The 24,715-nt window shown below is 37.9% G+C and overlaps 1 protein-coding gene across 3 annotated transcripts in view; it reads left to right on the plus strand.

Moving 5' to 3' along the window:
* Positions 1 to 24,715, plus strand: part of DIP2B (disco interacting protein 2 homolog B) — a 195,816-nt gene that overhangs the window by 57,635 nt on the left and 113,466 nt on the right. For all 3 annotated transcript variants that reach the window (XM_043965902.1, XM_043965903.1, XM_043965904.1), the window contains exon 2: positions 13,069 to 13,140. In XM_043965902.1, coding sequence (XP_043821837.1) covers positions 13,069 to 13,140 — 72 coding nt within the window. The remainder of the gene's footprint in view (positions 1 to 13,068; positions 13,141 to 24,715) is intronic.

The raw sequence follows: 24,715 nt of genomic DNA on the forward strand, positions 1-24,715 counted from the left end.
TGCTGTTGTACTGCATTCCCTTCTCACCTCTGCCTCATGGAATCTCTTACTTCCTTCAAGACATAGTCTAGCATCCAAATTCTTAGAGGAGAAGTTAAATGAGTTACAAGAGGAATTAGATAGTAATCCTAAACTAGTGGGGGATCTGAATCTCCCCCTCTCAGAATTAGATAAATCTAGCCGAAAAATAAATAAGAAAGAAGTGAAAGAGGTGAATAGATTACTAAAAAAGTTAGACATGATAGATGTCTGGAGAAAATTGAATGGGGATAGAAAGGAATATACCTTTTTCTCAGCAGTACATGGCACATTTTCAAAAATTGACCATGTATTAGGGCACAAAAACATCACAGTCAAATGTAGAAAGGCAGAAATAGTAAATGCATCCTTCTCAGATCGTGATGCAATAAAAATTACATGTAGGAAAGAGCCAGGGAAAAGTAGAATGAAAATCAATTGGAAACTAAATAATTTCATTCTAAAGAATGAATGGGGGGCGGCTAGGTGGCGCAGTGGATAAAGCACCAGCCCTGGATTCAGGAGTTCCTGAGTTCAAATTTGGCCTCAAACACTTGACACTTACTAGCTGTGTGACCCTGGGCAAGTCACTTAACCCCCATTGCCCTGCAAAAGAAAAAAAAAAAGAATGAATGGGCCAAACAACAAATCATAGAAACAATCAATAACTATATCCAAGAGAATGACAATAATGAGACAACATACCAAAATCTATGGGATGCAGCCAAAGCAGTACTTAGGGGAAAATTTATAGCTCTAAATGCTTACATGAATAAAAAAGAGAAAGAGAAGGTTAATGAATTGGGCATGCAACTTAAAAAGCTAGAAAAAGAACAAATTAAAAATCCCCAATTAGATACTAAACTAGAGATCCTGAAAATTAAGGAGAAATTAATAAGATTGAAAGCAAAAAAAAACTATAGAATTAGTCAATAAAACTAAGCTGGTTTTATGAAAAAAACAATAAGATAAATAAAATATTGGTTAATTTGATTAAAAAAAAGAAAGAAGAAAACCAGATTACCAGTATCAAAAATGAAAAGGGTGATGTTAGCACAAATTAAGTGGAAATTGAATCAATAATTATTTTGCCCAACTATATGCCAATAAATTTGACAATCTAAATGAAATGGATGAATATTTACAAAAATACAGACTGCCCAGGTTAACTGAAGAGGAAATAAAATCCTTAAATAAACCCATATTAGAAAAAGAAATTGAACAAGCCATTAATGAACTCCCTAAGAAAAAATCCCCAGGGCCAGATGGGTTTACAGGTGAATTTTACCAAACATTTAAAGAACAATTAATTCCAATATTATACAAATTATTTGGAAAAATAGGTGAAGAAGGAGTTCTACCAAATTCGTTTTATGACACAAATATGGTGGTGATACCAAAACCAGGCAAAGCAAAAACAGAGAAAGAAAATTATAGACCCATTTCCCTAATGAATATTGATGCTAAAATCTTAAATAAGATATTAGCAAGGAGATTACAGCAACTGATCACCAGGATAATACACTATGACCAGGTGGGATTCATACCAGGAATGATTCAACATTAGGAAAACTATTAACATAATTAACCACATCAATAAGAAAACCAACCAAAATCATATGATTATCTCAATAGATGCAGAGAAAGCTTTTGACAAAATACAGCACCCATTCCTAATAAAAACACTACAGAGTTTAGGAATAGGTGGAGCTTTCCTTAAAATAATAAACAGTATCTATCTAAAGCCATCAACAAGCATTATATGCAATGGAGATAAATTAGAGACCTTCCCAGTAAGATCAGGGGTGAAACAGGGATGTCCATTATCACCTCTATTATTTAATATTGTCCTAGAAATGTTAGCTTTAGCAATCAGAGAAGAGAAAGGAATTAGAATAGGCAAGGAGGAAACAAAACTATCACTCTTTGCAGATGATGTGATGGTATACTTAAAGAATCCTAGAGAATCAACTCAAAAATTACTTGAAACAATTAACAACTTTAGCAAAGTAGCAGGATATAAAATAAATCCACATAAATCATCAGCATTTCTATACGTGACCAACAAAGTCCAGCAGCAAGAGATAGAAAGAGAAATTCCATTTAAAGTAATGTTAGATAATATAAAATACTTGGGAGTCTACTTGCCAAGACAAACCCAGGAACTCTATGAACACAACTATCAAACACTCTTCACACAAATCAAATCAGATCTAAATAATTGGATAGATATCAATTGCTCATGGATAGGCAGAGCTAATATAGTAAAAATGACAATACTGCCTAAATTAATTTACTTATTCAGTGCCATACCAATCAGACTACCTAAAAATTATTTTATAGAGCTAGAAAAAAATAATAACAAAATTCATCTGGAAAAACAAAAAATCAAGAATATCCAGGGAAATAATGAAAAAAACTTCACAGGAAGGTGGGTTAGCAGTACCAAACCTGGAGCTTTACTATAAAGCGGCAGTCATCAAAACTATCTGGTACTGGCTAAGAAATAGAGTGGTAGATCAATGGAATAGGCTAGGCACAGGAAATACAGTAGTAAATGACACTAGTAATGTAGTGTTTGATAAACCCAAAGACTCCAGCTTCTGGGATAGGAATTCAGTATTTGACAAAAACTGCTGGGAAAACTGGAAGCTAGTATGGCATAAACTAGGCATAGACCAACATCTTACACCTTATACTAAAATAAGATCAAAATGGGTACATGATTTAGACATAAGAGGTGATACCATAGGTAAATTAGGAGAAGAAGGAATAGTCTACCTTTCAGATCTGTGGAAAGGAGAACAGTTTATGACCAAACCAGAGATAGAGAATATTATGAAATGCAAAATGGATGATTTTGATTACATTAAATTAAAAAGGTTTTGTACAAACAGAAGCAATGCATCCAAAATTAGAAGGGAGGCAGAAAGCTGGGAAACAATTTTTATGGCCAGTACTTCTGATAAAGGCCTTATCTCTAAAATATATAGGGAATTAAATCAAATTCATAAGAATCCAAGTCATTCCCCAATTGAGAAATGGTCAAAGGATATGAACAGGCAGTTTTCTGATGAAGAAATCAAAGCTATCTATTCCCATATGAAAAAATGCTCTAAATCTCTAATGATTAGAGAGATGCAAATTAAAACAACTCTGAGGTACCACCTGACACCTATCAGATTGCCTAAAATGACAAAAAAGGAAAATAATAAATGTTGGAGAAGCTGTGGAAAAATTGGAACAGTAATGCATTGTTGGTGGATCTGTGAACTGATCCAACCATTCTGGAGAGCAATTTGGAATTATGCCCAAAGGGCGATAAAGCTGTGCATACCCTTTGATCCAGAAATACCACTTTTGGGTCTTTTTCCCAAAGAAATCATGGAAAGGGGAAAGGGACCCACATGTACAAAAATATTTATAGCTGCTCTCTATGTGGTGGCAAGGAATTGGAAGTTGAGGGGATGCCCATCAATTGGGGAATGACTGGACAAGTTGTGGTATATGAATACAATGGAATACTATTGTGCTGTAAGAAATGATGAGCAGGAAGAGTCCAGGGAAACCTGGAGGGTCTTACGTGAGCTGATGATGAGTGAGATGAGCAGAACCAGAAGAACATTGTACACAGTATCATCAACATTGAGTGTTGATCTACTGTGATGGACTATATTCTTCTCACCAATGCAATGGTACAGAAGAGTTCCAGGGAACTCATGATAGAAGAGGATCTCCAAATCCAAGAAAAAAAAAGAAAGAAAGAACTGTGGAGTATAGATGCTGATTGAACCATATTATTTCTTTTGTTTTGGGTGCTGTTGTTTTTTTTTTTTTTCTATTTTGAGGTTTTTCATCATTGCTCTGATTTTTCTCTTATAACAGGACTAATGCAGAATTAGGATTAATGTTATTATGTATATATATGTGTGTGTGTGTATATGTATATTTATATGTATATAGATATATAGATATAACCTATATCAGATTACCTGCTGTCTAGGGGAGGGGGGAGGGAGGGGAGGGAGGGAGAAAAATCTGAAATTGGAAAGCTTGTATAAACAAAAGTTGAGAACTATCTTTACATGTAACAGGAAAAAAAATACTTTATTAATTAAAAAAAAAAGACATAGTCCAAACACTACTTTTTTTTTTTTTTTGTGGGGCAATGGGGGTTAAGTGACTTGCCCAGGGTCACACAGCTAGTAAGTGTCAAGTTCAAGATTTGAACCCAGGTACTCCTGAATCCAGGGCCAGTACTCTATCTACTGCGCCACCTAGCCGTCCCCCAAACACTACTTTCTACAAAAGACTTTCCTAATTGCCCCTCTCCTCTTATTTTCATCACTTGGATTGTACTCCAAGCCTTAACAACAAGACAAAACACCAGAAGTTGCACCCTGTTGGCCTAGTTTTGGAGAACCCATGGTCATCTCTGTACTAAGGTGAGGCATTGGGGTAGGATGCCTATGTGGGTACTGCTTTTTGTACACTTCACAGAAGTCACGTCCTAGTATGTTATGAGTACTTCAAAAAGAAAATAAGAAGGTACTGAATGTGGCGAGTACCAGATATCATGTAATCTTAAACAGGATATGACTAGTTACTGATGTGAGTCATTTCAGGATCAGTGTAATGAAACTATAAACTAGTTAGAACAAAAGACACACTAAACTAGGAGAAAAGCTATATAATTCCATTACAGTGGAATTATAACACGTCTAGTTTCACTTACTGAAAAAAAAGCTATTGGTGTGGGAAAAGAGAAAATGGATAAAGGAAAAGATGTTGATTCTGAATATTGCTCTTTTCAACGTAAAATTAAACATTGTTAAATGGTCCACATAACAAGGAAAAGATCCCAGAACACATCTTACCCAGCAAACCCTTGACCTCCTTGCCTAAGCAGAGAGATGTGATAGGTAAGGGTAACAAAGGTTCAGAATATTAGGACACATTTGCACAGTATTATGGAGAGTAATGGAAAATTAGGAATAGTATTACCTAACATCATAGCAGAATGGTAGAGATGAAAATGCAGAAAAACATGACTTTAGGCCCAGCTAAGTCACATCATTTCAAGATTGTTTGAAAAAGAAAATAGAAGGAAAACAAATAGACCAGAAAATGGAAGTTTGCAAATATTTCTGAAATCTACCTTCATTGTTATTAATAATAAAAACACTGCATTTGTATTCTAACCTTAGTGACTTAATGTGCTCCATAGTGGTGAAAGTGGCCCCATGAGATGATGAAGTCAGGAACAAGACCAGATGAGGTTTACTACTCTGAAGAAATCAAATATACTTCACATATTATTAACCTTCGGGGAAGTAATTTTTAACTTGAGAATACATTGCATTGTGTAGGTAGACATATGTTAATATATATGTGACTCTCCTAAATATTTCAAAATGCCTGATGGTGATTATAGAGATAATCTTAGTGGCAGTCACTAATTGTATGGCATGTATGTCTAACAGGCTTAAGTAATGTTCAATAGCCAGTTATACTTATTACTCCAAGAGAATTGTTTTAGATGATATGTATTGATGTAAGTAACCTGTAATCCCTTCTCTCAGTGAGGAGGTATACAGAACATACACAAATTACTATAATGCCAAATATAAAATTGAGTACACAAAACAAACAATACAAAGTGCTATGCTTTTGCAAACATTATTGACCTTGGGCGCAAATTATTTCACTTTTTTGGATCTGTTTCCTTCTCTGTAAAATGAAAAGTAATAGATTTCAAATTTAAGATCCAGTCTATGAAAGGGACCTCAGAGATCATCTATTCTCGTCCCCCAATTTCACACACTTAGGAAACTGAGGCACAGAAAGGTTAACAAAATCACAGGGTGTTAAAAACCATCTAAGACCTGAACCCAGGCCCTTTGACGCAGAACTGCTCTACTTTCTGTCATTCAGCACTGCCTCTGGACTACACACTTCTTTAAAACTGTTATTCAGGAACTTGTCTGTCCTTAGTCAAATGAAATTGACAGTAATTACAAGCCAAAAAGAGTTTCCAGCACACAGAGAAAGAATATGGAGCACCAACTCTAGGAATGATTTTACCTCCAGTGTGTACTAAGGCATGTTAACAATAGCATATGTTGAAGACCATTGTGCTGAGCCAAAAAGTGTTTCCTTCTTGGAATAGTCCTAGGATATGTGGCAAAGTTCAGAATCCTGGCTTGGAATTTAGAAATCTACATAGTTTGGGAGGATTAGTTATCAGAGCTTGAATTACATGTTAACATATTGCCCACTATTTTATACTTTAAAAATAAAAATTAAAGTAGCAATTAGGCTGAAGTATTATTTTATAACTTTGCTTGAACCATTTCTTTAGTCTGATATTAACAGAAGCATAACTTTAAGAGGAAGTATTGATCTAAACTCTTGGTTTTTAGGTAGATAGGTGGATAGATGGATATAGACATTTCCATGTATACATTAACACACACATTGCTTTAAGTAACATTTTACTTTAGTGGACACATGAACATGTTCTCTTATTTTTTCTGGAATATCTCAGACAGTGGCAGGAACACTGAAGATATATATCCTCTTGCGAAATGTACAGATATCCACACTAGTGTTAGATCCATTCATGTATCATCCACCTTCTGTACAAGTCCTCTTGTTTTACTCCCATAAGAGTCACTTTCTACACTGGAACCAACATAAAGGTTTGTATCTTCAAACCTCTTTGCTGCCTTTCTCTCCTTCTTGCTTCCCCTGTTTCCCAAACAGAAGAGATGAAACTTTGCTGTTGTTGACAGAGATTGACTTTTTAGTTAGCCAGACATGCTAAGTTATATTTCTCACTTCCATGAATATATTAGCTTCATTTTTTTTTTTTAACTCTCAGCCTTGGATCACACAGTTTCTCCCACAGGAAAAAAAAAGTTCTTTGCTCTTCATAGTGTGAATCAGTCACCCATTCATCAGTCCAGATCTTGTCTCTTAGCTGCATTAGCTCTTCTTAACCTCACCCTTCATTGAACTTTTACTCTTTGGGGCTGTTAATAATATGTTGTCTTGCATTGTCATGTCACTCTTTGATGTACTTATGTCTTATTTTTACCAATAGGAGCCTCCCTGTGGCAGAGACCTTATCTTTGTAGCTAAAGCTTAATCAATGCTCTTAAAATGAAACCAACACAGATTTCAATGAAACTTTGAATTTTAATCCTTTGGTTTTAAATTGATTATCTCACTATCTTTGAAAAGGGGAGACTTCATCAAAAAAAAAAAAGAAAGAAAAGAAAAAAGTCAGGTGCTTCAGGCAAGACATCTCTTTACAAATAAGTCAGCTTCTTCCTTTCCTTTTCCAATAACACCAGAGAGGGTGAAGAGAAAGAATCCCTTGTCCACAAGAACTTTATTGCCATATAGCAGAGATGTATTTTCTGTAGCTTGAAGACTTGACACCAACCAAAATCCATCTATTTTCTCTTTGTTTAGAGGAAGGGAGGCATTTCCTTTTGTTTGGTGACATTGAGGAGGGGCAGCCAAGAGGGGCTGCAGAATATATCCTTAGTGGTCATTGGCTGCTGTCCTGATTTATTTATAGCCCGTGTAAACAACGGGATCACTGGACCCAAGGAGGATGGACATTCACCCTCTCCCACTTTGGGCCTCCTACCTCTGAGATAATATAGATAGGGTTTACCACTGTTGAGGGGAGAAATGGAGGTGCTGACTTTCCAAAAGAGAAGTCAGAAACTTTCTCAGAGGCTAGTTCTTTCTTCCACCTCTCTGGGCCCTGAAGAAAATCACTTAAAGTTTAGATTTGCTGCATGTCTAGAATCTCCCTAAAAAATAGCTGAAAGGTTAACTTGCATTATAGAAGGAAGTATATAGTAGCTATTTATTTCCTCCCTACAAAAGAAATCCTCAAAACACAAAAGATTCAGTGTGTGTTGATAAAATTTAAAACGTGATATAGTAACCAATGACTCCCTACTATATTTTTCTGAGGGAGTGATACTAAAAATGTTCCTTACCTGCTCAACTCACAAGGTTGCCTCCCAAGCTGTAAACATCCATATCAGGATCACGGTTTGTTATTATCATTATCATTGAGAATAATAACAACAGCAGCAATAATACTAATAGCTAGCATTTATATAGTGCTTTAAGGTTTACAAAACGTTACTCATTATCATTTAACTCTCATAACAATAACAACCAGGGGCAGCTAGGTGGCGCAGTGGATAGAGCACCGGCCCTGGAGTCAGGAGTATCTGAGTTCAAATCTGGCCTCAGACACTTAACATTCACTAGCTGTGTGACCCTGGGCAAGTCACTTAACTCCAATTGCCTCATTAAAAAACAAAAACCAAAAAAACCCCAATAACAATCCTACATATGTTAGGTACTATTAAGTAGCTTACCCAGAATCACACAGCTTCTAAGTGTCTGAGGTAGAATTTGAACTCGGGTCTTCTTAACACCAAGTCCAGTGCTGGCTGTTACCCATTTTGCCACCTAACTGGTTCTCTGCATAGTCACCTATGCTCAGGGAAAGAAACAGAGCAGAAGAGGCTGTGAAGAGCCTGGTATTTCCTACTTTGGCTTATGTAGAGAAGCACAGGCTGTGACTGCCCTGTATTAGCAGCCATGATCATTTTGGGAGGGTTGGGGAGCATAGGAAGTCCAAAAGAAAACCTCAGGAAGCCCCTACATCAGTGGACAGGAAGAGTGAACACTGGAGGCTAGAGTTGTTCTTTTCAAAGTCTACTGAGTGGGCTGTTTTTCCTAGTTTAGTGGTCAATCCCATTTGATACAGGTACTCCTTATAGCTATCACTGGAAGCTGGGGACCAATAAAGGGACTGCTTTGTTATAATAATAATAATAATAATGTAGCTAGGTGGCACAGTGGATAGAACACTGGCCTTGGAATCAGGAAGACTCATCTTCATGCATTCAAATCCAGCCTTACTTTCTAGCTGCATGATCCTGGGCAAGTCACTTAATCCTGCTTGCCTCAGATTCCTCATCTATAAAATGAGCTTCAGAAGGAAATGATATATAAACAAAAGTTGAGAACTATCTTTACATGTAACAGAAAAAAAAAATAAATACAAGAAAAAAAAAGGAAATGATACTCCCTTACGCCCAGAAAACCCAAAGTGAGGTCATGAATAGTCAAACATGACTGAACAATAATAATAACTAGCATTTATGTTGTAGCAAAGTGTTTTTTACATATGTTATCTCACTTGATCCTCACAGTAACCCTGTCAGGTAAATGCTACTTCTGTTATTATTATCCCATTTACAAATGAGGGAATGAATCTGAGACAGGTGAAATGACTTAGGCAGTCATCCACTTTATAAGTGTCTGAGGCAGGGCTTGAACTCAGATCTTCCTAACTCTCGTTCAGTATTCTCTACTAGCTTCCTGTAAGCTCTGATTCCAGAGCAGAAATCCTTTAGTCCCAGAGTATTTTGTAGCCACAGCAAATTAGGAACGAACCTGACCCCCTACTACACTCCCTGCCCTCCCCCCTTTGAATCTATAATCCCTCATAATTCTGTGAACTACTGAGAAAGTATTATTTGGTCAACAAGCATTTATTGACTATTTGCTGTGTGTCTAACAGTTTGCTAAGCACATTGAATACAAAACAAGGTAAAACAGCTTCTGTCCTCATGGAACATACATTCTAATACAAATTGTAGGTAGATACAAGATACTAGATGGAAGATAACCTTAAAGTAACTGGGGGTGGGGGAAGACACAAACAGGTTGGGAGACTGAGAAACGAAGGCATCCTGCCAAAGATGAAGTCTGAGCTGAGAGGAGGCTTTATGAGGTGTTCTTTTGGAATTCCTGTGCGGGTATGGAGGGGAATCTTAATTGTTCCCTAATTCCCCCCCCCCATTTGTGGTGGCTGCTAATGCTAAATAATTCAGAGTAGGAAATCTCAAGGTCTTGACAGCCTTTTCTGCTCTGTGTTTCTTTCCCTGAGCATAGGTGACTATACAGAGAAGCAATTAGGTGGCCAAGTGGATAAGAGAACTGGACTTGGTGTCAGAAGATCTGATTTCAAATGAACAAAATGAGGGATTCTAAGGTGCAAAGATAAGGAAGAAGAACACTAGGCATGGGGATGTCAAATCAAGTCAGTAAGCATTTATTAAGTACTTATTAAGTGCTAGGCACTATGTTAAGTGCCGTTATTACAAAGAAAGGCCCAAAAGGAGCTCACAATCAGATGGACTAGCCAGTGCACAGGCTTGGAGATGGAAGATGGACAGTCGTGTAGTGAACAGTATGGCTACATTATATAGTGGATGTCAGGGAATAAAGTGTAAGACTAGAAAGTCAGGAAGAGGTCGAGTTACGTTGCCAAGCAAAGTACTTGATTTTTGATTCTAGAGATCATAGGACAGCACCAGAGTTTGGGTATTGAGGGAGGGGGTGGGGTGACATGATCAGTAGTATAGTGACTGTGTGGAGGACAAATTTGAGTGCATAGCCTTGAGGCAGGCAGGATTACCAGGTAGGCTATTGCAGTAATACAGGCCTGAGGTGGGTGAGGAAGGCCTCGATTAAGCCAGTGGAAGGAAAACAAAGGCAAAAGGTGCTGGGAAGGCAGAAATGACAAGATTAGTGAAGAGTTTAGGATGATGCTGATTGATTACACAACATAAAGTGAAAAAGAAGGAAGGTTTTGAATATATGAAGGACTGGCACTGGCGGTGCCCCTGACAAAAAGAGTGAAGTCAAAAAGGGTGGGGGGGCAGCTAGGTGGTACAGTGGATACAGCACTGGCCCTGGATTCAGGAAGATCTGAGTTCAAATTTGGCCTCAGACACTTGATATTTACTAGCTGTGTGACCGTGGGCAAGTCACTTAACCTTTGTTGCTCCACAGGAGGGAGAGAGAGAATGAGTGAGTTAGTTTCGGGGGAAAAGACATTAGCTTTTTCATAGTTTGACATGAAATGTTCATGTGTAAATGTCCTGAAGATAGAGACCTAAGCTTAATAGGTAGGCCAACCTAAAATTGCATGGGAATAGTAGTGGGAAGCATCCTAAGAGAAAAAAAAGTCTTGTGCGAGGAAAAATCTCAGAGGCAGGAAAACTAGAGTGTGAGAAAAACAAAGTGCTGAGTTTAGCTGAAGCAGAGTGTTTGTAGGGAAATTTTGGGAACAATTCATTGGAGATCTTGTGGAAGGCCTAAAATTCCGGGCAGAGGAGTTTGGCCTTAACTAGGTAGAGAAGTTATAATAGTTGTTGGGGGGCGGGGGCAGCTAGGTGGTGCAGTGGATAGAACACCAGCCCTGGAGTCAGGAGGACCTGAGTTCAAATGTGGCCTCAGACACTTGACATTTACTAGCTGTGTGGCTCTGGGCAAGTCACTTAACCCTCATTGCCCCACCAAAAAATTAAAAAAAAAAATTATAGTAGTTGTTGAGCAAGGAAATGATTTGGCATGAGCTGTAGATTTATTTGGAAGCAATAAATTGGAAGAGTAAGAGAGGCCATATAGACCATATAGAGTATACTTAAATCATAGCTGGTGTCTTCCTGTCTTGTTAGAGAACCAGATGAAGGAATACATTGAAAAGAATGAAATGATACCTGGGAACATGAATGGAGGGGGAGAGCTTTATTGTCTTACACTCTGCTTTTGTTTCAGGGAGAAACTTAGAGCCATTGAAAGTGCAGCAAATGCGGGGCAGCTAGGTGGCACAGTGGATAGAGCACTGACCCTAGATTCAGGAGTACCTGAGCTCAAATCCAGCCTCAGACACTTTACACTTACTAGCTATGTGACCCTGGGCAAGTCATTTAACCCCAATTGCCTCATCAAAAAAAAAAAAGAAAGAAAGAAAGTGCAGTAAATGCTATCTACATAAATCCCAGATGTTTTCTACTTTTTCCTATTCAGTTCTGAGCTCAGTCATTGCCATTTCCATGTCCATTTGAGAGTAGCTGTATGGACTGCCCCTCTAGTTTCACATCATCAGCATCATTTATTTTCAGTAAACTTATGTATGTATTTCTCCACATAGAGTAAAATGTCCCAGTGAATGTTCAGTGAAAAATTAGTTTCTATTATATGTGTTTTAGAATAGCAGCTTGCAGAAGAATGACTCAGCATATGAAACAGGGACAAATAATCTGTTGTTAAAAATCACTCAGTCAAAAAGTATTTTTGAGTGCCTAATAAATGTCCAGGACTGTGTGCATTTAAAAATACTCATTAAAATCATTATGAAAAAGAGATTAACAATGAAAATAAGAACCACCCTGTCTGTAGCTCTGTAAATACATATTTGTGATTTTAGCTACTTGGAGATAGATAGATGGAGAGATAGATAGATAGATAGATAGATAGATAGATAGATAGATAGATAGATAGATAGATAGATAGATAGATAGATGATATCTGATGGATGGATGGATGGATAGATGATAGATAAATAGACATATATACACATATGGATACTATTTATATACACATATACATATATATTATACATATATTTGTGTATTTTTAAATTGTGAGCATTAATATTATTTAAATAACAGGCAGATTGAATGCATTAATTTTTGGTGAATAAATGTTTTGCTTTTCTAAAGTAGTAGAACCTCTCATTATAACTCAGTTAAGTGGTATTTCATTATGGATGAACTTTTCCCAAACCAGTTGGTAGTGGTCATTTCTTATCCAGCTTTAGCTAGCTCTCCTGTTTGGGGACATCCTAAGCAGCACGAAAACTAGGGCTTCTGAGGGACTTTAGAGTCTGTAGCAGAGTCTGTAGCATATTTGTGAGCCAAATTTGGTTTTAGGAAAAGTAATGCTGTTCCTTATTAGAAGGCAGACCTAAATCTGTGGGCAATTACGCATAACAAGATCCCCTGGTAGAATGTCATGATTTCTTCTCTATTTCTGCTAAGGCTTCTTAGATGCCAAGATGACTCTCAGATGCTCTATAATGAAGATTTCTTTCTTTAAATAGCAAAAAAAAAAGAGAATACTCTATAACCCATTTCTGTTTTCTTGCTATTTTAGGAGATATTACCCAGAAAGGATATGAGAAGAAAAGGTCAAAACTTCTGTCTCCTTACATCCCACAAATACAAGGTAGGTATTACTCTAGTTAAAAACACTTTGGTTTATTATTATTGTTTTTTATTTTAATATGAAATAAGAATAATCTCTTGTCTTAATTTGTTCTCACTCTGGTTTGCTCCAAACATTTATGGAGCAATACTGAGCTAAGATCATGTTGTGTAGGAACTCATAGACTCAAGCACACATGTACATATGTATGCATGTGTAACGGAGAACAGCCATCAAAAGGGCTTGGGGAGAAGAGGATCCTAATTCCAGAAAATAAAATAAAGTAGGATTTTGTATACTTACCTTGATTTATATTTTCTAAAACAGGATCAGCAAATCATAAATGCACAAAAAGGGTTTTCCATTATTTCTTTTTCTATTAGGAACTTTTAAAGGGACTCAACAATTCAGTTCAGTTCTTCAGATATTTATTAAACACTGACTGTGTGCCAGGTACTGGGTGCTGGGCTCTGGGGATTCATTTCACCACACAAGAGAGTTGCTTGAAGCTCAGAGACAGCTGGGTGACTTTACCCAGGGTCTCACAGCTAGTAAAGTATGAGGCTTACTGCCCTTAGGGAGCTTGCATTCTGTCTTTCTCCTCTCCAAATGAGACTAGCTCCAAATATATTCTTAAAATTATCCTGCAAGAGATAGTTCATGGTTTTCCTTAATAAGTCTTTTTTCAGTGGTAATTACACTTGTCATAAGGAGTTTTCTTTCTTCTAACTACTCTTTTTGTAATTAAAACCCTTTTCTGTCCTCAGTAGACATGGAGAGAATAGTCAGCTCATTTCCTCCAGGGCGCTCTTCCATATTTAGATCTTTCCTCAGTTTTTTTCCTTAAACCAAAACATCCACTGAAGTTAAAACTAGTGTGTGTGAGTTTCTTTTGCCCTTGCAATGAGGCTCTTCCTTTTGTAAGGTTGCAGCAAATCCATGATAAAGTTTCCTTTAAGATCATTGACCATCTGAAGACAAATATAAACCAATGGGTATGTGTTTTGAAAATTAAGTGCTGACCATTATATGCTTTGGGCAGCTAAGTGGTACAGTGGATATAGTGCTGGGCCTGATGCTGGGCCTGAAGTCAGGGAAGACTCATCTTCCTGAATTCAAATCCTGACTCATACACTTTCTAGCTGTGACCCTGGGGCAAGTCACTTAACCTGGTTTGTCTCAGTTCCTCATCTGTAAAATGAGCTGGAAAATGAAACGGCAAACCACTCCGGGATCTCTGCCAAGAAAACCCCAAAGGGGATCACAGAGAATTGGACACGACTAGAAAACTGAAGAACAATATTATATTCTTAATCACTTGTATGCTGTCCTAGTCTAGTGTTAGTAGAAAGAACACTGGGGGCCTTTGATCAAATCTGGGCTCTAATCAAAGCACATTCAGTCACCTAAGTAAGGATATTGGAATTCCCTTTCCAACATAACCAATAAATGTTATCTAGCGTTAGCTTTCCTCTAGTAAAGGTACCTTCTGGGGCAGCCTATTCGACTTGTAAAAAGATAATCTTTACTATCGTTTATTTTTAATATGATCTACATCTTCTTTTGTAACCCTTCTGCCCAGAGAGCCATTCCTTATAACAAAAGAAACAGGAACCAGTTCAACAAAACTAGCAACTTTCCACACTCAGTCTTTAACTTCTTCAGAAGAGGTACAGATGCCTCCTCAGAGCTCTCTTTTGGGAGGAAGCTCAGTCATTCCATTTCCATACCATTCAGTTTCAGGTTTTTTGCTGTTGTTTCCATTTATATTGTCATGGTCAGTGGGTCTATCATTATTCTAGTTTGGCTTCACTTGGCATCAGTTCATCCAACTCTTCTGCTTAGAATCCTGAAATTTTAAGTGACTTGCCCAAGGTCACATAGATAATTAAATGGCAAAGTCTGGATTTGAACTTAGTTCTTTTGACTCCAAATCCACTGTTTTTATGACTGTACTGTGATGCTGCTTTTGAGTAGTTATAATTAATAAGAAATTTTCCCTTCCATTTTACCCACATCCTCCTCTCTACAACTTTCTCATTGCTTTGCCCTCTGGGGTCAGGGACAACAATTCTCATCCTTCTTTAAACATGATAGCCATTTAGCTATTTGAAGCCATTTCATATCCCTTGCCAATTCTTCTGTTCTCCAGAACTCCACCCTCACTACCCTAGTTCTCCTCCTCCTTCAGCTGATCCTCATATAATATGGTCTAAGGGCCCTTGCATGCTGGTTTCCCTTCTTTAGACTCTTTCCCACTTATCAGTATCCTCCCTAAAATGTCACACCTTGGACTGTTATTGTATTCTGTATGTTGTCTGACCAGGGCAGGACACTGCTTCTCTTAGTACAGCCTTAAAATAAACATGAACTTTTTTGGTTACTATGCTTTCCCCAAGATCATAGAGATAGAATTTATAGTCTGTATATTCATGTTAATTTGTCTTAACATTCTGACTTTTTGGACCGAAATTCAGTGTGTTAACGATCATCCCCAGCTTTTTCTCATCTGCAAATCTGATAAGGAAGCAATGAATGCTTTTATCCAATTCCATGTCATTGATAAAAACGTTAAAAAGGGAATAAAACTATTAACAACTATAAAAGAATGCTTCAAATTACTACTAATAAGAGAAATCAATAACTGAGTTTCAAATTAGGACTTTTGCCCTTCCTATAGTCTGTGGTACCTTTGAAATTCTCTGCCAAATTTCCCAGAAAGCTCAGCATTTCATCAGTTCCATTCACTAGTTCTTTTAGTACCTGCTAATCTGGACAAGGTGACTTTAAACTCATCAAAGACAATTTGGTGCCCCCTTTTACTGTTTACTTGCTTCTCTTGGGGTATTGACTCCCTAAAATCTGTGTTCTGCACTTTGCCATCTAAAGATAGTTGCCCTGGGCAGAGAATACAGAAACAACATACAAATTCAGTAGCTATACCTTTTTTCTCTGTAGTTAGTTATCATTGCTATTTAACCTGAATAAGGGTCTTTCCACTTCTTTGTTTGTCCTCTCCTTTCCCAGTATATCTTTTTCTTTTGATTTTGTTTTGTTTTGCAGGGCAATGAAGGTTAAGTGACTTGCCCAGGGTCACACAGCTAGTAAATGTTAAGTGTCTGAGGTCAGATCTGAACTCAGGTCCTCCTGAATCCAGGGTCAGTGCTCTATCCACTGTGCCACCTAGCTGCCCTCAGTATATCTTTTTAAAATCTTTTTTCTTGTCCTTATTTTTCCTGCTTAAATTTAATGTTCTTTCTGAACTTGAGCATTACTGACACATTATGATGGTATTATACTGTGGTTTTGTGTTCATCCCGTTATGTGCTCATTCTTCCATCTTTTGGGGGGGGGGTGAGGCAATTGGGGTTAAGTGACTTGCCCAGGGTCACACAGTTAGTAAGTATCAAGTGTCTGAGGCCGGATTTGAACTCAGGTACTCCTGACTCCAGGGCTGGTGCTCCATCCACTGCGCCACCTAGCTGCCCCAATACTTGTCTTTTAAAAATGTGAGTTGTTTGGTGTTTTACCTGTGTATCCATAACAGTCTCTTCAGATATCACTTTTTCCACCAGGTTTGTTTATGTGCATGTCTTCAGAACCTTATTTTTAAGAGGTTTATTACAACAAATGTCCACACTGATCTTGTCCCCCCAAAAATGTCTTCTTTTGCATCCTGAGTTCTTCACCTCTCTATCAGGAGGTGGGTAGTGTATTTCATAGTAAGTCCTCTGGAATCTGGTTGGTCATTACACTGATGAGAGTTCAGCAAAACAGTGTTCCATCACATATGTATACTATTGAGAAGAAATGGAAAAAATTCTGGATTTAGAAAGTTGTTCAGTTGTTAAGTCATGTCTGACTTTTCATGACACTATAGACTGTAGCCCACCAGGCCCTTCTGTCTTCTACTAGGTCCCGAAGTCTTTCCAAGCTCATGTCATTGCTTCCGTGACACTATCCAATTCATCCTCTGCTGTCCCCTTCTTCTTTTGCCTTCAATCCCAACTACTTCCCAAAGAGTCGAAAATACCTATAAAAGTATCTATAACTAGCTGTAAAACCTTGGGCAAATATTTTCATTTTCTGGGCCTCAATTTCCTCTTCTGTACAATGAGGGCATTGAACTAGATTGACTTCTAAGACCTCTTCCAACTCTAGATTTATGATTTCATAATATCCTAACTCTTAATCTGTGATTTAATTGAATTCTTCCAAAACACAAAACTCACTTTTAGCCTTTATCAAACACATTTTACAGCTCCTTGTCAGAAGGCAATAATGACTTCCAAAATTATTTTATTTCTTTATCAGTAAGCTCCAAAATAGTAATCATTAGAAGAAGAAAGCTATATTTAATAATACAGCTACATTTTTTGAGGGAAGAGAGGAAGACTAAATCTAGCACTTAAATCCTTCATCTTCCAGTTCTCATTTAGGCATAATTGTGACACCTGGTGGATATAGTGGATACATAGGAAAACAGAAAGTATTGAAAGATTAGAAACTCCCAAATTTTTTTTCTGCTTTTTGTAATATGTAAGATATTTACAATATTTCTGATACTAGAGTTTATGATTTCCCAGGGAGAAATAGGCAAGAATAATTTTATAGACTGACAGACTATCCTCTCTCTCTCTGTTTACCTGACGCCGTTGCCACTAAAGACTTCTCTTCTCCCTTTAAACATATTTTTATTTCATATATTGAAAAGGCTTCTTCTCAAGCACTCAGATAAGAAAAAATAATTGCATCAAATCTCTTCTATATGGGGAACTAACATAAATTTAGTAAAAGCTCTTCCATAGTGAATTAATTGGCCAAAAGATGTAAACAATTTTCAACAGAATTATGAACTATTAACCATATGAAAGATTTCTCCTTATTTTTAATCATGAAAAATACTACTCAAAACAATGTTGAACTTTTACTTAATACCCAGCAAATTGACAAAGATGACAGAAGTCAGTATTGGAAATGTTTTGGAATGATGACACATTAATGTACTATAATTGGTAGAACTATGAATTGGTACAATCATTCTGAAAAGGAATTTTGAATTAGTCAAAAAAAAAAACCCTAATAAAATGCCTATATTTATTGGCCCAAGGAAACCATTAATAGGCACATATCCCAAAGAAGTCAGTAAGAAAAAGTCCCATACATAACAAAATATTTATTATGTGACTTTTTGTGGTATCAAATATCTGAAAACAAAGTAGGTCACCATATATTGGGGAATGGCTAAATAAATTGTGCTACATGAATGCAGTAGTATTATAATGTTTTTATATATATGTATATAATGTATATAATAACATGTAGAATAGAATATATTGTAAGAAACACTGCTTATGAAGAAAACAAAAGATCATGAGATTTGTTTGAACTGATTTAAAGTGAAGCACTCTGGACCAGGAAAACAATAACAGTGTAAATGGAAAGAATAGCATCAACAAAAACTGAATGTTATGAAATTTTAATTTCCAATCTTCCCACCAAAGAAGAATTATGAGAATATGCTCCCTCCCCTCTTTGCTCAGGTGTGGCACTATGTATGTGTAACACTATATCTGTCAGACTTGGGTGATGCATTGAACTTTTTTTCTCTTTTCTTTGTTATTAAGAGTGTGTCTGGGAAGGGGGAGGGGAGCCAAATAATTTCAGAACTCTAGATAGTGTAAAAACAAAAGATACTTTTAAAAATTTAAGTTTCAAAAAGAGAAAAGGGGTTTTAAAAGCCTCTCCTCCACCTAGCTTTTTTTTTGGGGGGGGGTGAGGCAATTGGGGCTAAGTGACTTGCCCAGGGTCACACAGCTAGTGTCAGGTGTCTGAGGTCAGACTTGAACTCAGGTCTTCCTGAATCCAGGGCCAGTGCTCTATCCACTGTGTCACCTAGCTGCCCCCTATTGCCAGCTATTTTTAAAAATTACTGCCATTTCTGTGCTACCATTCATTCCTGGACTGCTGCATCTCCAAGACAAAATCCCTTCTACCTCTTACCTCACTGTGGTCTTTCCTTTTGTAGTCAGGGTACCCTCAGACTGCTGTACTTCCACACGTTCCTAACTCTCCTTGGGGCCTCACATTACCGTCTGCCATAAGATTGGGCCTCAAGGGAGGACCTAGAACAGTCTAATCATATACCTCCCTCACTGGACCTTTTTCCAACTAGCTACTCTTTCTAAAGTTACTCTTTAATGAATATATTATCCACAGCCTCTTATATTTTCCCCTTCTCCCTTCTCATCCATTTAATACCACAGCCACCCCGCAAATGTACTACGTCAGGTCTTCCTATCTCTTCCTCTGTGCCTTCTTATTTTCCTGTTCCATAGTTAATTTCCTTTCATCATAAGCTTTTCTTTTTTACCTCCTTCCATATTTTGGTATTCGTTGAGATCTGGCTCTCTCTTGATGACACAGCTTTCCTCACCATTCTTTGTAGTACTAGCTACATTTTCTCCCTTTTCTATCCCCCCATTCCCTCAAACCTATTCACCATTGCTGTTTCCTAACTCTTCCTTTACCATTGTCACTCAGCAAACCTCTCCTCCTTTGAGGTTTCCACCGTCCAAATGTATAACCTGAATCAGCTCCTGGTGACCGTTCTCTCTGTACAGTTTCCCTTTCCCGAACACCCCTGAAACATTCTTCTTACTTTCTGAATTCAGTTCCTTGCCCACAGTCTTTTTTCCTCCTCAACACTTGCCCTCCTCATATTAGGTGACTTCATTATCTATAATGATGCTCCTTCAACTATTCTAACTTCCCAGTTCCTACTCATTTCCCATGACTTACTTTCCCTCCCCTTTACCTCAGCTACCTATTGAAATCATCATAGCTTTTGTAGGGACCAATTTTTAATTGGGGAGTGTTAGCTAGACGGCTCGCTGCAATATTGGGGCAAGGAAGGAGACTGACAGCCTCCCTCAAAACAGAGGAGAATTTATTTAACAAGAACAAACTTAAAAAAACACAAACAGGATCAGTAGGATTAAGGGAAAGGAAATAAAATGGAGAAAGGGAAATAATACAACCTGAACAACACCACCACCCAGGAATCAGTTGAGAACACACAGCCTTCTAGCTTCAAGCTAGAATGGCTGATCACACACAGCTCCAAGCCAATTGGCTGGCAGCTCTGACTGACAGTCACATGACTGCCCTCCCTGGGTTTCCAGTCATTATAATTTTGCCAGGCCCACGTAGGTGTGGGTAAGTGGTGATGACGGTGCCAACGCCATGGCTACAACTAGTGGGTGGAGCACCGTGCTGTTTGCGGAAGTGCTGGCCTGAGCACCAGGCCAGTGCGCTGGGGTTTTAAAAATTCTAGCCAAAAGATGGGGTCATAAAAACCTCAAATAACAATTAATTCTATATACTTTGATCTTCCCATCACCCACAAGTGCTCTACTTTCATGTTTGAGAACTGTAAAATTCCTTTACCTGATCATATTTTATCTTTCACTATGCCTTACAACACCTACCCCTTTTTTCTTGTCAGTGCATCTTCCATTCCCTTTACCCCTCATATACTCTCAAATCCCATGCCCCGTTGCTGATTACAGCTTGCCGAACTCCAACCTTGGATTATTCCCATCATTTGCCTCCTCCTCTTCTACTCATGTATTATTGAACAGAACTAGAGGAAATCACGTAACTCAACTGGACCTTCACTTTAGCAAGGCAGTCATTCTACACCCTGATCAATTCACTCTCTTCCTTTGCATAACACCTGTTTTAAACCTTCTCCTCTCTCCTCAAACTTCCTAAAGCACCCCTTACCCCACTCTGTCAGGTGAACATCGTGAATCATACATAGTTGATAAAATTGAGGCCATTTGCCAAGGGTTCTTTTTTCTCTCTTCCTCATCTCACATCACTCTGGTATCTTCCTCTCATGATCATCTTCACACCAGTCTTAGTTGAAGAGATGGCACTTCTCTTTGCCAAGGTCAACTCAGTGTGTACCTTTGATCCTATCTACTCCCATATTCAGCCATTGTCTCCACCATTATCCCCACTCTTTCTTTCATCTTCATTTGCTCCCTAACTATGGGTACTCTCCCAGCTGCCTATGCCTTTGTCTCCCCATCCTTAAAAAAAACTATTTCTCAAGCCTTCTGTCCCCGCAGTCTTTCCATTCCTCCCATTATGAATACCCCCAAGGGCTTAGTCCTTGCACTTTGCTCTTCTCTCTATCTATATTGTGCTTCATTTCCCAAGATGATTCAGTTATTATTTTTGCTATTAATAATAGATGTGCCTTATAACAGAAGGTCTGTTATATCTTTGTACCCCTAGCACTTACCTCAGGACCTTGCAAATAGTAAGTACTTAAAAAAATGTTTATTATTGAATTTTAGTCATAATAATTATTCCCTTAGTGATACTATATGGCTGTAAATCATGGAACTTTTCAGGAAATCCAAACTGCAGGTGAGACACAGGGCAATTGAAAGACACATGGTTATTGTAATATGACTAATGATTTCAGCGTCAGAAATTCCTTAAAAGGAAGTGGTCTATTCATATGTCACAGATAAAAGTAGGACAGTCAAAAGGTTGCATTATTTTGAGATATTTAAAGAACTAGACAAAGACCTTTGTTGCATTATGTGGATGCTTTTTAGAGAATTTATTAAAGACTGATGAAAATCTCTCAGTATGAAAAGGCATGGAGTGGGTTTGATATGACCAAGTTGGAGGATTATCCTGGCTAATAAGATTACAAATCCCTCCAAGTAACAATGATAATAATAGTAGCTTATATTTTTATATTGCATTTTAAGGCTTATTCAAGGCTCTTTTCCTCACAATAATACTGTGAAATAGGTAATCTTAAGTAACATTGTCCTCATTTTATATAAGAAAAATTTTAGGCTCACATCATGTAGTTAACTTCAGTTAACAGTTGTCCAAACTGGGAGTCAGACCCAGGCCTTCTTATTCCAAGCACTACATTTCTTTCTACCATTACATATCGTATTTCCTGTATTTAACACTGCCTGTTACTACCTGTTACTTAGACTGAAATCTTTACTCAAAAAGAACAATTCTCTTCATGATACGGTACATGCCAGGCAGACCTGTCAGATGTAACATGGCTGATTCTTAGCCATTCATCTTTTTGTTCAGTTGTTTCAGTTCTGTATGATTCTTCATGACCCCATTTGGGGTTTCCTTCTCAAAGATACTGGAGTGGTTTGCCATTTCCTTCTCCAGCTCATTTTACAGTTGAGGAAACTGGGGCAAACAGGGTGAAGTGAATTATTGCCTTGGTCGCACAGCTTAGTAAGTATCTGAGGCCAGATTTGAATTCTGATCTTCCTGACTCTAGGCCCACTACTATACCCACTGTGCCCCCTTAGCTGCCCCACCAAGGTTTGGGGAAAGACAGAATCAGAACTGGGGAGATACTTGACATAGCCCAGGACAACACGGGTTGCCAGGCAGCCTACATCAGGCCCATAGTATTCTCTGGTTTGATCTCCCATTGCTACTAGTGGCCCAAGCGCTGCTCCTCATAATCTAGTCCTTCCACATTGCTCATTGCTTTGTATTACTGAGTTCCGAAAGCGTTTTATTTTATTCCTTAGTTGTCATTATCCTACTTTGGCTGACTAGGCTAAAGCTGGTTGAGTATCCTGCTGGTTGTCTATTCTTTGGGGGGGGGGGGTTGTGAGGCAGTTGGGGTTAAGTGACTTGCCCAGGGTCACACAGCTAGTAAATGTTAAGTGTCTGAGACCAAATTTGAACTCAGGTCCTCCTGAATCCAGGCCAATGCTCTATCCACTGTGCCACCTACTTGCCCCTTGTTGTCTATTCTTTACTTATGACTAGCCTAGATTTTCATGTTGTTTATGAGCATCACTTCAGGCTACTGTTTTATGCTTTTTTTTAATATCCCCAGCACTTAGCACAGTGCCTGACACATAGTAGGCACTTAATAAATGTTGATAGATTGATTGATCCCAGGACTGCATAGATGATCTTGTTCTGCTACTTGATATTTAGTTTTGTTCTTAGTGGATAAAGCAGTGGGTTTGGAATCAGGAAGGCCCTAGTTAAAATCTGGTCTCAGGTACTAACTCTGTGACCCTGGGTAAGTAACTTAAGCTTGGTTGGCTTCAGTTTCCTCAGCTGCAAGATGGCGGTGATAATGGCACCTACCTCACCAACCTCAAATGAGTTAATATATATAAAGTGCTTGTCACAGTTGCTGGCTCATAGTAAATGCTTGATCTGTGCTTATTTCCTTCCTCAGTAGTTAGTAAAATTGCTAAAGAAGTTTTATGTGATAGGTGACATCAGAAGTATGGGGATTTTAATTACTGCTTTGTAGGTTCACTTTTCTTAAGTTTGGTGTTATATTCATGTCATGGCCCCCCAGTGCGTATTTTTAACTTTTTGTTCATTGATATTCAGTTGGAGCATAGACTAGAATATAGAAGTAGAAAGAACCTTAGAGATTATCTGGCACAGCCATGTCATTTTACAGATAAGACAATTGAGGCTCAGGGGTAAAATGACTATCACATAGCCAGGTAAATGGCAGAGCTGGAATCTGAGTTCTGGTCTGCCTCTACATGTAGTGTTCATTCCATTGGACCATGCTGGATCACAGTTTGGTGCTTTCTTTTCTTTCTTGCATTTTAAATGTAATCTTCATCTTTGTTCCTTCATCGGCCATATTAACTCTCTTATAGTCATCAAGCAAAGCAGTTTCCACATTGACCATATCCAAAATCACGTCTCATTCTGCATCAAGATAACTAACATTTCTTCTAGCCCATTTTTCTAGGATATCTTCACTTCAGGTCACTTTGTTACCTGAAATTTAGCAGGTTGAACAGTGAGCTCTTGAATAGGTACACCATACAGTTTTCTTAAGTAGCATCTTTGGAATCTCCAGATTAAAAACTTCAGCGTAATATTTATACTTATCTTCCTTATTTTCCCTTCCTTTGCCCCTCAAATCCAGTTCAACAAGAATTCTGATTTCCTCATAGTTTCTTTATATTCTGCCCTTCCTTTTCAGTTCCACAGAAAAGAGAGGACAGTTTTCCTATTTCTAGTCTCTTTTTCCCTTATTCTAATTTGTGTTACATATAGCAGCTAAAATATTGTTCATATTCTATTTTAATCATGATATCTGAGGTCTCTTCCAGCATTAAAATTCAATAATTTTTTCACATCCTTATTCAAGAACCAACAATGCCTTGTTATAATACAATCTAAACTCCTAACCCTAACATTCTGATCTTCCCTTTACCATCTAACCTTTTATTGCAAAATCTTTTTATCCCTTTTTTCTAATTATTTATTTAATACCCTCCCTTGAAGAAGCAGGTGAATAAAAAAAAACAGTCCTGAGTCAGGGTGACCTGGATTCATGTCCTGCCACAATACAAATACTGGCTCTGTGACTTTGGCCAAGTCACTTACAGTCAGGCTCCCAGGCAACTGTATAAAACACTGAGATGCAGAATGGGCACTGATTTGGCAAAGGGAGTTTCCTTATAGGGAAACTGCCCATGCCACTAAAATCACAGGTCTAGTTCCCCCAAAACCTTTCCTTTGTTAGTCTAAT

This window comes from Dromiciops gliroides, chromosome 5 (genome assembly GCF_019393635.1).
Source record: "Dromiciops gliroides isolate mDroGli1 chromosome 5, mDroGli1.pri, whole genome shotgun sequence".
Taxonomy (NCBI): Eukaryota; Metazoa; Chordata; class Mammalia; order Microbiotheria; family Microbiotheriidae; genus Dromiciops; species Dromiciops gliroides.